This window comes from Tasmannia lanceolata, unplaced genomic scaffold (assembly GCF_043159265.1).
Source record: "Tasmannia lanceolata isolate RefF3 unplaced genomic scaffold, GAP_Taslan_0.1 ptg000015l, whole genome shotgun sequence".
In the NCBI taxonomy this organism is placed as follows: domain Eukaryota; kingdom Viridiplantae; phylum Streptophyta; class Magnoliopsida; order Canellales; family Winteraceae; genus Tasmannia; species Tasmannia lanceolata.
In genome coordinates this window covers 42,181,272-42,194,268 of record NW_027518692.1, presented here as the reverse complement: position 1 = coordinate 42,194,268, position 12,997 = coordinate 42,181,272, and the positions used below count along the sequence as shown (strand labels likewise).

At 36.7% G+C, this 12,997-nt stretch overlaps 1 protein-coding gene across 2 annotated transcripts; it reads right to left on the bottom strand.

The window, feature by feature from the left end:
* Nucleotides 1–207: 207 nt before the first annotated feature.
* LOC143847354 (ribosome biogenesis protein) lies at nt 208–11,002 on the bottom strand. 2 transcript variants are annotated; one of them, XM_077356159.1, is made up of 7 exons: nt 10,895–11,002; nt 8,428–8,476; nt 6,337–6,416; nt 2,838–2,887; nt 1,837–1,982; nt 1,536–1,745; nt 208–520 (listed from the first exon to the last, which is right to left on the bottom strand). In XM_077356159.1, the coding sequence occupies exons 2-6, from the start codon at nt 8,445–8,447 to the stop codon at nt 1,538–1,540; spliced, it is 504 nt and encodes a 167-aa protein (XP_077212274.1). In that variant the 5' UTR covers nt 8,448–8,476; nt 10,895–11,002; the 3' UTR covers nt 208–520; nt 1,536–1,537. The 2 variants fall into 2 exon arrangements, with proteins under 2 accessions (XP_077212274.1, XP_077212275.1); XM_077356160.1 differs by having other exon boundaries at nt 208–457.
* Between the last annotated feature and the right edge of the window lie 1,995 nt (nt 11,003–12,997).

Genomic DNA, 12,997 nt, shown 5'->3' with positions numbered 1-12,997 from the left:
TAGCTTGTTGGGAATTGTAATGGTGAACAAGAACAGTTTAGAGTAAAAAGGGTGCATCCATCAAATCAAGGGGGTTCCATATCAGTATTCTCCTTTTTGCTGTCAAGAAGTATATAATGCTACTTTCAAAAAAAAAAAAAAAGTACATAATGCTCAGCTTGAGCAAAAGACATGTTCACTATAACCAGCAGAACATAAAAGGAGGTATTTAACAACAAAGAGAGGGCTAAGCTACCTCTACTAAGATTAGAAATGATACATGTGTTACAACCATCAGGTCAAGTGTTCAATCCCAGCTCAACTATCAAAAAATAAATAACAATAATAAAGGTATCGCAATCTTAAAACAGTAGCAATCCACATTCATGGATAAAAGTATCTGTCATGGATCAAAGTATCTGCCACGCCCACCAGATGAGTGATCAAGAATCAAGATAGCAAAAACGGATAAGCGTACCTGTACAAGCAGGTATAAATATCGTTCCTCTTCTTTACACTACAAAATTTCTCGTTGAGTTTGCTGGATATCAAAAAAGTGTAAAAGGAGTGAGAATGATAAGACCCATCACAAGACCAAGAGTTTCGCCATGACCAGAACAAGAGCATTGTAATAGCAAGCAGAATGAACTTTTCAATTTAGCTGTAACAAAGCTGCTTAAAAGAGGTGATCTAACATCAGTCGCGCCAAAGTTAGTCACAGATTTTGAATGGCTAATGCCAGCCATGTTGGTTTTTCATTGTTAATGGTTGATTTCACAGTAACTGAGCTCTGGCAAGACAGATGTTAGACCGCAGTCGGCTTAATAAGCAAATACTGGAGAATGTGCAAATGACATGGAAAATTTTATGTGTTCTGTGATGCCTTGGTCCAAGGTTTAATAAGCATGTGAACAGCTGCCACAGAAGTTCATAGTACTTTGTTTCCATGTGGTTTGGTTCTGTAAAACTATATTACCTATAACAAATATAATAAACTTGGGAGGCTAAGCTTCAAATGAAAGCAAAATCAAACATCGTCGAGTGTCCCCGAAAAGAAATGCGAACAATATGACCCTTGTTTCAGTAACTTCTAGTTTACATTTATCAATTTGCAGACCAGGTTGCCTTGGAAAAGACCCAGAGGTTATCCATATGGTCAAGTAACCATAGCCACAAATATTTGCCGGAATTTTTTGGGAAGGGTGTATGTCAGGATATTTTAAATTTTTTTGTTATTTTTGCATTTATATCAGGGAAAATAGGCAAATAAAATATTTAAAATATATAAATTATAAAATTTAAGAACAAATTAGTACAACAAAAAATATCATGAATTAGTCAGGATTTTTCCATGATATTTTCGCGATAAAAATAAAATACAAAGATATCTCGGTGACTTTTTCTGAATCTCTGTAAAATGTTGGATTTTGATGTTTTATCAAAAAAATTATAAAATATCGCGATATGTTCGAAAATATTGGAGATATTTGTGACTATGCAAGCAACGATGCTGGAAAATCTCGTAAAAAAAAGCTCCAAATGTACATACTACATACCGTCATAAGTCCATGGATCGAGTGCCAGATGGATGTTTAGTTTTTTTCCTCTTAGCCTTTTCTTTCCTAGTCTTGCCTAATGGCTTTTTTTGGTTGGAGCTTTCTTGGATAGGTTGTGTGCTCTCAAGATGATGATGAATGGCAGATAGTGGATCTAACTGGAAGGAGGGATGGTTAAGAACTGCTGCCAACCGCTTACTTTCCTTCTCTCTGGCCAATCAACCCAAACCAACCTCACAATGTAAAGAAAGAACATGTTTTGCGGACTTTGAAAAATGAACTTGAAAATTGAAGTACTTACACTAGCCTCTGCCTAGATTTGCAGTTCAGCTTTGAGTTAATTGCATGGGGCAGCTTCTGAGGAGCACTCAATTCGGGTAGGGACTCACCAAGGGTTGAGAGATCATATGCCTTCATTTTTTTCTGCCGGCTTCTTAGACGTTTCTTCTGAACAAATTGGAACTCTTAGTGGACCAAATTTGCTTAATAATATTTTTGAATGGACAATTTTTTCTTTTAATAGTAGAAGAATATATTAATGAGAAATATAAGTGGGAACCGAGATGGTCAATACAGAGCAAAAGAAAGAAATAACCAAGGAGGATCAAGCAAAGAAATCCCCCAAGATTGAAGAGAAAAACAATAACTAATAGAAAATTTTGAATGGCCAAATTTTCTAAATATTATTTCACAGGAAGTAGAAATCACTAAGGCTCCGTTTCTTTCGACGTAAAAATGGACGTAAAATTTGTTTTATGTGTACACATAAAACAAATTTTACGTCGAAAGAAACGGAGCCTAATAGAAAAATTGTCAGAAGGTCAAAATTTTAACTTTGAAGCAATTGATACTCCTCTACATAGATGTGCCTCTACATGACTGGGTACAGTAGTTCTGCTCATTAGTAGCAGACAGGGATTGAAGTTGTAGCTGAGACAAAAGAAGCCCATGGTAATACATAATAATTGTGCACAGTCTAGAATAATTGAAAATAAAAATGAAAGGAAACACCAGAAACATTGAATGCTTGAAAGGTTCTAAAATCAACATCATATTGCCCGATGCACAGAACTGTGCAACTAATTGCATGTATACCCGAGAATTTTTCCCCTATACGACCTGTTTATAATTTTCAGTGATGCATAATTCCATAATCAATTTTCATTAATTAAAAAAAAGGAAAGGTTATGCTTATACAGTATAAGACTATATAATACAGTATAAAGTGGCAAGGAAAAACTTTATAGATAAACAGAATATCAGAACTAAAAACAGGAGCATGATTTAAAGTAGTATTCTAACCTTGCCGATTTCCTTCCTTGCAGCTAAAGAAACAACAGTATCTCTAACCTCTGCAGGAAAGCATGAAAAAAGAGATATATAAATACCTCTAGATAAAAGCGAATATGTCAAAAATAGATCTTTGTATTGCCAGTTGGCTAGAGAGATTAAGCAAGAAATGGAGGACTGTATAAGCAAAACATTACTGTTGAAGCAAGAATAAATACTACAAAGATGGGATGTGCCATAAATAACAATTATTTCTATATCTTATGTAACTTGGATGTAATAATATGTGTCAGGCATGCACATTACACATGCCAGCTTATAAAATGAAATCAGAGTGTATATTTATTTTCCTCATGTTTTGATATAGGTACACTATTATCTATGTAGTTTAAATGTACTGTTTTATATGAATACAGTTTTCTACTCTTCACTATGCTAAAATCAAGTAAGCGGGACCCATTCCAGAAACAACTTGCTTCAGACGCGACCTCACTTTCAGCAGGAAAACCAGCCTAAAGGATTTTTGCTTTAGTAAACATGAAAACTTCAGCCCAGTGTCTAAATAGCAACAATAATGGCAACGGAAGCAAAATAAAGAAGAGGCAATGTGGTTTCACGAGTACAAGTACAGCAGGAGTTGGAAGAGTAAAAACAACATGGGGAGGGGTATACATGGTTCGGTTCGGTTCGGTTTTGGGGTAAACCCAGAACCGAACCATATATAATCGGTTCCCTGAAACTGGAACCAGAACCGAACCATATACGTTTGGAACCGAACCGAACCAGAACCATATATAATCGGTTTGGTTCGGTTCGGTTCCGGGTTTACCCAACCTTCACCAAAATTTTCATGTGAACTACAAACAGGCACAAGCTTAAATCCTTTATACAATCTACTGATGGATGTGACTTTCAAAACAGAAAACATGATGGAGAAATCGCATATATTAAATTTGATTGTCAAATGGAAAAAATAACATTTAATGCCACCAACCAAATCCCCAAACCCAAAAAATCATAATCAAGCAAAAGCCCCAAAATTCCAACAACATTTAAATCCCCTAACCCCAGCAAATCATTGTATTTTGTTACCCAGGAAAAAAAACAATCTCCAAAAACATTCAAATCCCCCAACCCCAGCCAGGAAAAATATCAAACCCTTTTCCCCAATTTGCAACCCTACAAAAGATCTTAAAGAGTTAAAGAGTAAAAGCTTACCTGAATTGGATGAACGTTTTGATTGGGAAGGTGGTCGGATCTGTGATTAGGGTGAAGAAATCGCCGGAATTAGTGACGGTGATCGGAGATAGATGGTGGGGGTGGGCCTGGTGGCTAGTGGGTTAGGGATAGGTGAAGGAGATGAAGATCTTTTGTTTGGGGGAACTAGGGTTTCCACAGTTCGGTAGGGGAGGTAGAGGAGGTGGAGGTGGTCGGAGCTTGAAGACAGTTCTCTCAAAACCCAAAAGAGGTTGAAGAGACGGCGATGATATTTTTTTCGTTTTGGGGAACTAGGGTTTCCTCAGTACGTTTTATTTTTTAAGAAGTTACGAATTTAGATTAAAAGTTAAAACTTCCAAAACGTTAAAGGTGGGTGAAGGTTTGGGCAATTTAAAAGCCAAAACGTTAAAGGTGGGTGAATTTATCTTTTGTAGGGTTGCAACCAAACCATATAAATCTGGAACCGAACCGAACCGAATTGGACGGTTCGATTCAATTCCTCGGTTTGAACCGGAACCATGTCCACCCCTAAATGGGGGTCTTCTCTACTATCAAAGACCACCTTTTATAATAAGCCAGTAGATTAGAAAAGAACAAAAGCTATCATGTTTGGACAAAGAGTACTTTAGCCGGCGGGGAGCACCTCAGTATACGATCGCGCGCAGTAACTGGAAGTCCTATTACACCTAAGGCCAACTTCAATTCACCAAACCCAGGTTCATCTCGTGTAACCAAATAACTCTTTTCTAGTATTTTCTGATTCCGTTGGTTAGTTCAAATCGGGAATGGAATGGTCTGGTATATAACTACTTAACACTATTGTTGTTGGTGAATGAGACTGTTTAACGACCCACCGCTCCTCTCTTTGCGTTCCCTTCCGACTTGACTTAATTGCCCTACTCCTTTCCAGTCTTTATCTCGTTATGGTATTAAGTTCACAAGTGAAGGTAGTGTTTCTATCTCCTCACGAACGGAGTAGCTAGAGTAAGAATAGGTCTTAGAGTAAGAGAAAGAGCTAGAATAAGCGGGGATACTCTACGCTGTCTAACCATACTAGTGGCAATACATAAACTGCTCGTTTTTCCTTCCCCGGCAGCTCCACCAATAAATAGGGGTGAAGGTGAGCCAGAATTGCACGAGTCGACGTTCTTAAACAATAGCAATGATGACAGTGGAAGCAAAATAAAGAATGAAACTGTAGTTTCAGGAGTAAAAGTATAGTGAAAGTTTGTGAAAGATGTGAGTAAACGACACATGGATTCTCTCCACGGACGGGGACCATCCTAGGACTCATATTCTAATTTTAACTATCTCTTAGGTGTTTCTTATGTCTTTTTAAGTCACATGGGATAGTAGTCTTTTCCCATCAAAATCACTCAAGTTCTTTGATTTATGAGGGTTTTAAGCGGGCCCCATACATGTAGTACGGAAATTTTAAGTAGGGCGAGTGTCTTTAAGTCATTAGAGAGTATTTTAGTCTAAAAGTGTTAGGTCTTTGTTTAGGGTTTTAGAATTTTCTAGTTCTCTTTCTTATACATATGTAGCCACAGGGTACTTTTCTTTGATGCTACGCAAATGCAATGATGGAATGAATAAAAATTTGAACTTCTTTCTCACTTCGTATCATGTCAGTTTCTACCCCTAAACTCTATCTTTCATTTTTTTTCCCTAAACTCTTTCTTTCTTTTATCTTCTCCTTCTCCACTCCTCTTTCCATCATCCCCTCTCAGTCAGAATTATAAGTTGAGACCCCTTTATCCTTCTCATTTCTCCCCTCTTTCTTTTCAAATCTTTTTCTTTCTAGTCACATTTCTCTTTTACCATTTCCTTCTTCACCCTTCCCGGTTGGATTCATAAATTGTACCCCTTTTCTACTCTCTTTTTTTTTGAAATGGCAATAATAATATATAGCAAATTTAGGAGACCGAGATGGACCACCCATATCTACAATAGGAAGCAAGAAAGAAACAGGAACGAAGAAAAAACAAAATACCCCTTTTCTACTCTTATCACCCCATTTCTCTCTCTCTCTCTCTCTCTCTCTCTCTCTCTCTCTCTCTCTCTCTCTCTCACAGTTGTCATGGATTCACAACATCTAATATCAAAGAACATCTTCACAAGAACTAGTAAATCAAACAAAAAAAAAACTCGCATTCATAGATGATGCCTGATGACCGGTCGATTCATATAACTGAATATCAATGTTCAAGAATGGTTTCCAAGAATTTGATAAATATAAAATATGACAGAGCAGCCAAATAGATAGAGCCTCTCGGACATAAGCCAAACTCACTAGCATAAAAGCGAAGTTTCTTGTCAAATTTGCGTTCGAAGTTTCCTCTTCCTGATGATTCTTTATTTGCAGAACCTGGCCTGAAATTGAAATTAACAGTTAGTCTAGTTATCACTAATACAAAAAAGCTGTACATGGCAGATAAATCATAGGTGGCGCATGGGTTTAACAGCGAAGAAATCAGAATGAAGATTTAACTTGAATAAATTAAAAAAGATGGGGCAGGCATGCCAGTTACTTAATAATGTTCAACACGCTAAAATCAATTAAGAGTTGACTTTTGATATTCAATAACAAAAATTGCAAATGAGACATAAATGAATTGCAAAAGACAGAAATAATATCAAGCACAGAAATCCATGAATATATATAGATTTCATGCAATAGAGAAGTAAATGTTATAAAACTTATCTTTAATATATTAACTTTCTTAAAAAAAATATTTATATTGTATAAAAAAGGGTTCTTCACCTTCGGCATGCGGAGAAAGCAAACTCGCCATCTCCAAAGTTCTACTATGTTACGAAATAAACCCTAAAAACTCATGTTTTATCATTACCATATTCAAGTGTTGAAAACAGGATTCATTTTTTTTTATGGCATAGTGTATCCCCGCCCCATTTTAGGGCGGGACTAATCCCCATGGATGCACGCAAATTGAAAAAGTATTTGAAGGAGTGTCCAAATCATCCTATTTTCTATTCATCAAAGTAATAGCATTAACTATTGCTTGGGCAAAATCCCTTCCTTTATTCCGCTTTGTTTCGGCTTTAGAATTATGGGAGGGATGGAAGGTGATATGCTATAGCAAGGAATGTTGTCCCTCGGTTGTGCAACTTTGGCAGCCCCCATCGAGTGAGATGTTGAAATTAAACTTTGATGGGTCTAGTTTGGGAAATCCCGGGCCCGCAGGTATTGGGGATTTTCTAAGGGATTACGAGGGAAGTTATATGGGCATTTTCAGGGCCTATAGGGTCAGTGGATGCTAGCGAAGCAGAGGTTAGGGCTGTTCACCAGGGAATAATTACTTTGAAGAGAGATAGCATGGACCGAATGATAGTAGAGGGTGACTCCCTCAATATTATACGGTGGCTTAGAGGTTCTTTAGTCCCCCGTGGAGATTTCCTCAATTTCATTCACACGTGTAAGATCAGCAAAAGGGGTGGCTGACAGACTAGCTAGGGATGGAGTTCATAGGCAGGAATTAGAGTTGTTTGATTTCTTACCTTGCCATGTACCTGAAGGGTGGACTTTCTCAGTCTTTACTTTTTTTTTCAATGAAATCTTCTACTATTAAAAAAAGGACATAAAAAAGTAGCACAAATCTTTGTGACGAAATAATTGTGATTTTCAATTAACTTTTAGTCATAGCTGTAGTCCTTTGGCAGTTTTTAGAAAGTGCCTTCTAGCAAAAAACTTAGGAAGCCTAAGAAGAGGAGTTGGATTTACTTTTCTATATAGGAGGTACTAGTTATGAGAGTAAATTTTAGGACTTTGGCAGTATTGGAAAATCTATAAGGAGATAATAGGTAGTGGGATATGTTTTTGGAAATAAATGTAATTCATTTTTATTTTCAATTTCAGGTTAGAGCTGATTAGAGGAGAACCAGCGAAAACAACTCTTAATTCTCAAACTGAAAAATGATAAAAGGTAAGCCTTCTTATAGACTCCAACCCTTGAAGAGAAAAATGGTCGAATGAAAAACTTCTTTAGAACTGTAAGCTGATCGGAGATGAGCCTTCTTAGGAGTTATGATCCATGTACTTTAGAATCAATAAAATCAATGGGTTCCAGGTTATCTGTATTTTTCAGGGCCAAAGGACTCAGACTACCGGTCTTTTAACTGTTGTGGTTTGATCACTAATGGCCACGTTGCAGCGGAGTAGGACCCCTGGACTGATAATGGCGAATTTTTTTTTTTTTTGGTGGTGGTGGTGGTGGTGGGCTAGTGACCAAGTCGAAAGTCAAAACATGTTCCATAGTGAGGATTACTCAAATACATAGTGAACTGTTTGTTTATGAAAGCGGGAAACATAAACGGAAAAAGAAAAAGAGTGAAAAATTACATAAATAGGCCAAGAGGATCATACCTCAAGTTAGTCAATCCCATTGTCTAATAATAGTTGCCGAGCACAGAAACTACATATCCAGAGCAACAGATAAATGATGTTATAATCAACATAAAAGCCTACAATATGGCATATTAAAAATTCAAAATACAGACTGCAAAAAGTACATAAATTAGGAGAAATATCCATGTTGAATCTCAAGATCAAGCAAACTCCACAATATGCATTGCATTGAAAAAAATGAGAACAAAAGAGATAATTTTATATATGGCTCCTATAAATGCATGAAAAAACATGGATATGAATTTGCATCACAATATGTCTATATTCCTAGTGCTATTTTACATAACGTTGGGTTGTTTGGCTTATAATTGATATGAAAACATATTATATCATTTAGGTCGCTTCTATGTTGAGTGGGTACAGGTCCAAGTGTCAGAATCTGACAAAACTTCCGAGTGTCAAATTTGGCAATCCTCAAGGAAAAGGCTTTATGGGTTTGGCATTTTAACCCGTTCTAAAACTTAATACATTACATGATAATATGGTTATAACAGTTAATATATTGAGAATTTCTATAGACTAAGTAACTATAATTATTATTTTTTGAAATGGTTAACTATAATGTTTTATTTCCATATAAAAGCTTAGTATTATAATGGATAAAAGTTAAAACTCAAAATTTGTGGTAAGCGTAAATTTGAGCCAGTAGTATTCAGACAAAAAAAAGATCAAAAGTCACATACTGAATCCATAATGTCTGATATAGATCCTTCACCCATTCAGAACAATCCACGTTGTTTGCCTGGCGTAACTTATATTCCCCAAGCATATGAAATAGAATGGAGCCTATTTACTATGGAACACACGGGCAACCACCGTCATTGTCTAAACCGCCTATGTAGTGAGCTCGACGATAAATCATTCATGGCCCAAAATTTTTGTGAGCAGGGAATCTTAATTGTGCAACCAAGTGTCAACAAATACACTATTATGATGAATCGAGAAACCAAATTCAAGTCCACCAATTGAGTGGTCAAAATGTTCAATTGGAGTGAATTGAGTGGTTGGAAATTTTCAGTTGAAGTGATTCTCAGGTTTTGTCACCTATGCGGGACCCATCTGATGTCCCTATGCAATCAAGATTTTGATGAACAATTTAAAGGTGATTGTTCGACACCAAATAAACCTCCCTCTCTCCCTCATTCCCTCCCTGATTGTTCGACACCAAATAACCCTCGCCCTCTCTCTCATAATCCTCCGAAATTCCATCTCAAAAGCCTCAATAACTACATACAATGGTTTCGGGATGAACCTAACAGTTTTAACAATTTCCCTCTACAAACATTTCGGACTCTCCAACCTTACAATAATCAAAAGATCAGACCTGGATAGAGATGGACATCTCCGATAATAAAAAAAAAATCAAAGACTATTATCTTCTCAAAACATCCCAAATCCTCTCTAAGATCTCTTTTTGATCGAAACAGATCAATTGTAAACATGTTAACTACAATTCTATAAATAATACAAACTCAACAGAGAAAAAAATATAAAACAAGGTTGCCATTGCAGAAAGCAAAGGAAGAAAGCAAGGGCTCTCGAGAAGGCAAGAAACGGGAAACGTCAAGTGTTGGGAAGCAATGAGGAAGCGGTTCTAGTTCAGAAAACAAAGGCAGAAATCAAGGTGAGAAAAGGGAAACATCAAGGGTTAGAAAGTGACAAGTGTCAAGGGAAGCGACGAGGAAGAATACAGGAATGGCAGGAAGTGACAAATACAAAATATAAAATAATTGCAAAAAATAGTGACAATTACAAATAAGTTATATCACTTAATCTAATCAAAATGGAATTTTGAAGAATATGAACAGTTAATCGTTAAGGCCCTGTTCGTTTCAGATTGTGACAGCCGATGGTGAGGGCCCCAACCGATCATTGGCCCAAAATTATGTTAATTTAGGGCCTCATAGTTTTGGGCCAATGATCGATTGGGGCCCTCACCATCGGCTTTCACAATCTGAAACGAACAGGGCCTAAATATACATGAATTGTAACTGATGATTGTGTTGATGGTTGACCCTTGAATGACTAAATTGCTAATCCTTGCCTTATGCCTATAATCTAAATGAACAGTAACTAGTAACTAGTAGCTACATATGCACATAACAACATATACACATTAACAATACGTACATTAAATGGAGTAAACTAGTAACTACATATACAATTAAGATTTAAGAAGAACTATACGAATTATGAACAGTGACACACACACACACACACACACACACACACACTATAATGAACAGTTAAGCTAATATTCTAATTTAAACAAAGTATCAAACCAAGCTTGCCTACAAGTAATTAACTAATTACGCACTGAGATGAAAAGTTAATCTATTCTAACGTAATCAAACAAATGTTGCCCTAGAATTACTTATCTAATGACACAGAGAAAAGGGAAAAGAAGAGAAGAAAACCAACTTAGGTCTTCTTCCTCTTGTAATTAATTAGTTAAGAACACCTGCAACAAATGAACAGTAAACTTAATCAAAGTCTAAGAAATTAAAGAAAAAACTAAGAAATTAAAGAAAAAACAGGCAGTAAGACTTCACGCATGAAGAGACGGAGATAAAAAAGGGCCTTTAGCAGAGAGAGAGAGAGAGAGAGAGATTCTAAAAAAACCCTAGGCCATGTTTGGATTACAGGAATTTTATTGAGGAGTTTGGGCAATGATAAACCCGGCCCGGCCCACCCCTATTGAAAAGACATAGTAACCAAACATGCCCTTCATATATTCTCAATCCTGTATCTCTGTAAGTCCAAGAATCTCTGTAAAAACCCTACCCCTATTTAAAAAAATTGCACATTTTTAATAGGGTTCAATCAGTTTGTGCAAATTTTAATAGGGTTCAATCAGTTTTAAAAACCCTACCCCTATTAAAAACCCAAACCCTAACCCTATTAGAAAATCAACAGAAGAGAATAAGAGATTAGAGATACCCTAACCCTGCCCCAAAAATCTAAAAAACTAGGGTTAGGATCATCCCCCCTAACCCTATTAAACTCAAGACAAAGATAGGGTGAGAGAGAGAGATAACTTGAGCGAGGCGGGAGGCCGTCGGAAAACGGCGACAGAAGGTCGGAGATGGCCGGAGTCACGGGGGAGAAGACGAAGGATGAGGCTTTTAGGTTTTGTGCTTCTGTTTTGGAGTTATGTTTTGATGGAGTAGGTCCCACATCTCCACCCAGAGCCCATGTATAGGGTGGGGACCCATCGTTTTGATGGGATTTTTACACCCTTGACTAGGCCAAGAACGCTAGTATATATGCAATAAACACCCAGTTACCATACATTCTTCAATTACAGATACTAAAAATATTTGCCCAGTCTTCTATGAGACGGTGGCTAACTAAGTACAAAGCTTAATGGTCCTGTGGCCATTATTAGTTCATTGCTTGATTTTACTGTGCAATAAGCACATGATTCCCAAATATAAGACCTAAGCATAACTAAGTCGTGATTTTTGGAAAGATCAATCTTACTAAAAATTTCCGGAAAAAATGAATGAGATATGTACATACTTCTAATACGAAGAAAAAGAGCCATAACAACAAACGCAAAGAAACAATACCTCGATTGGTAAGGGACTCAAAACCTTTTGATGTGTCCCCAGCAGGCAAATGTTTTTGGAATTATGTGCCAAAAGAACAGCCAATTATCTTGAGGGATTTGTTTGGATGGATGAGGAAACTTCCATAAACAATTGACAAATTACTGTGATGTCTGATCAATTCATTCTTGAGAACAGCAAGACCTTTTATGAAATCAATTTCCAAGGGGAAAAAATAGAGAAAAAAGAGAAATTTCCACTTTGTTTTTTAAAGAAAGAATTAAGATAGAACGAAGATACCGTTGGAAGGACGTGTTTTTTGGGTGCGGGAAAAAATATGGAGAAGTAGCGTTTGGAATTACGGCTGTTATGTCAAAAAAAAAATGATTGAATGCGGTTTGCAAAGGGGGTGCCACGTGGCACACCTTCAGTGTACCACATCCAGCTTTATATATACTAGTTGCAGACCGTGCGATGCACGGGGTGAGGCAAAAAATATGCATAAAAGATAAGGCTGCAGTCACTGTTTGATGGCTGCAAAAGAGAAGTTGACATGTTACAACAATACTAAAAACTCAATTACCAGAAAAGAAGAAGACAAACTAAATTGTATACATATACACATAAAACAGATACATACATGAATTATGTTTTGTTTAGACCTATTTACAAATAAAAATAAGGGTGGGCAAAATGCATGTGGGGATCATTTGTTCAATGATCCGAACTCCAAAATCCAAACTGTGAATTTGTCTGTCACAACATGGATAAACCATGCCTGAATTATAAAGAACTCACAGCACTTTGTTATCAGCAAGCATACATCCTAAACTTTCCATTCACAGAGTAAGGAAAAAGGTCAAGGAAAAAAATTAACTATCTAATGGACCATGGAATGAGAAAAGGACAATATGAGTAGGGATAGTGTCAATCTGTTTCCTGTATATCGATGCTTTAAGTTGTTTAATAGGACACCA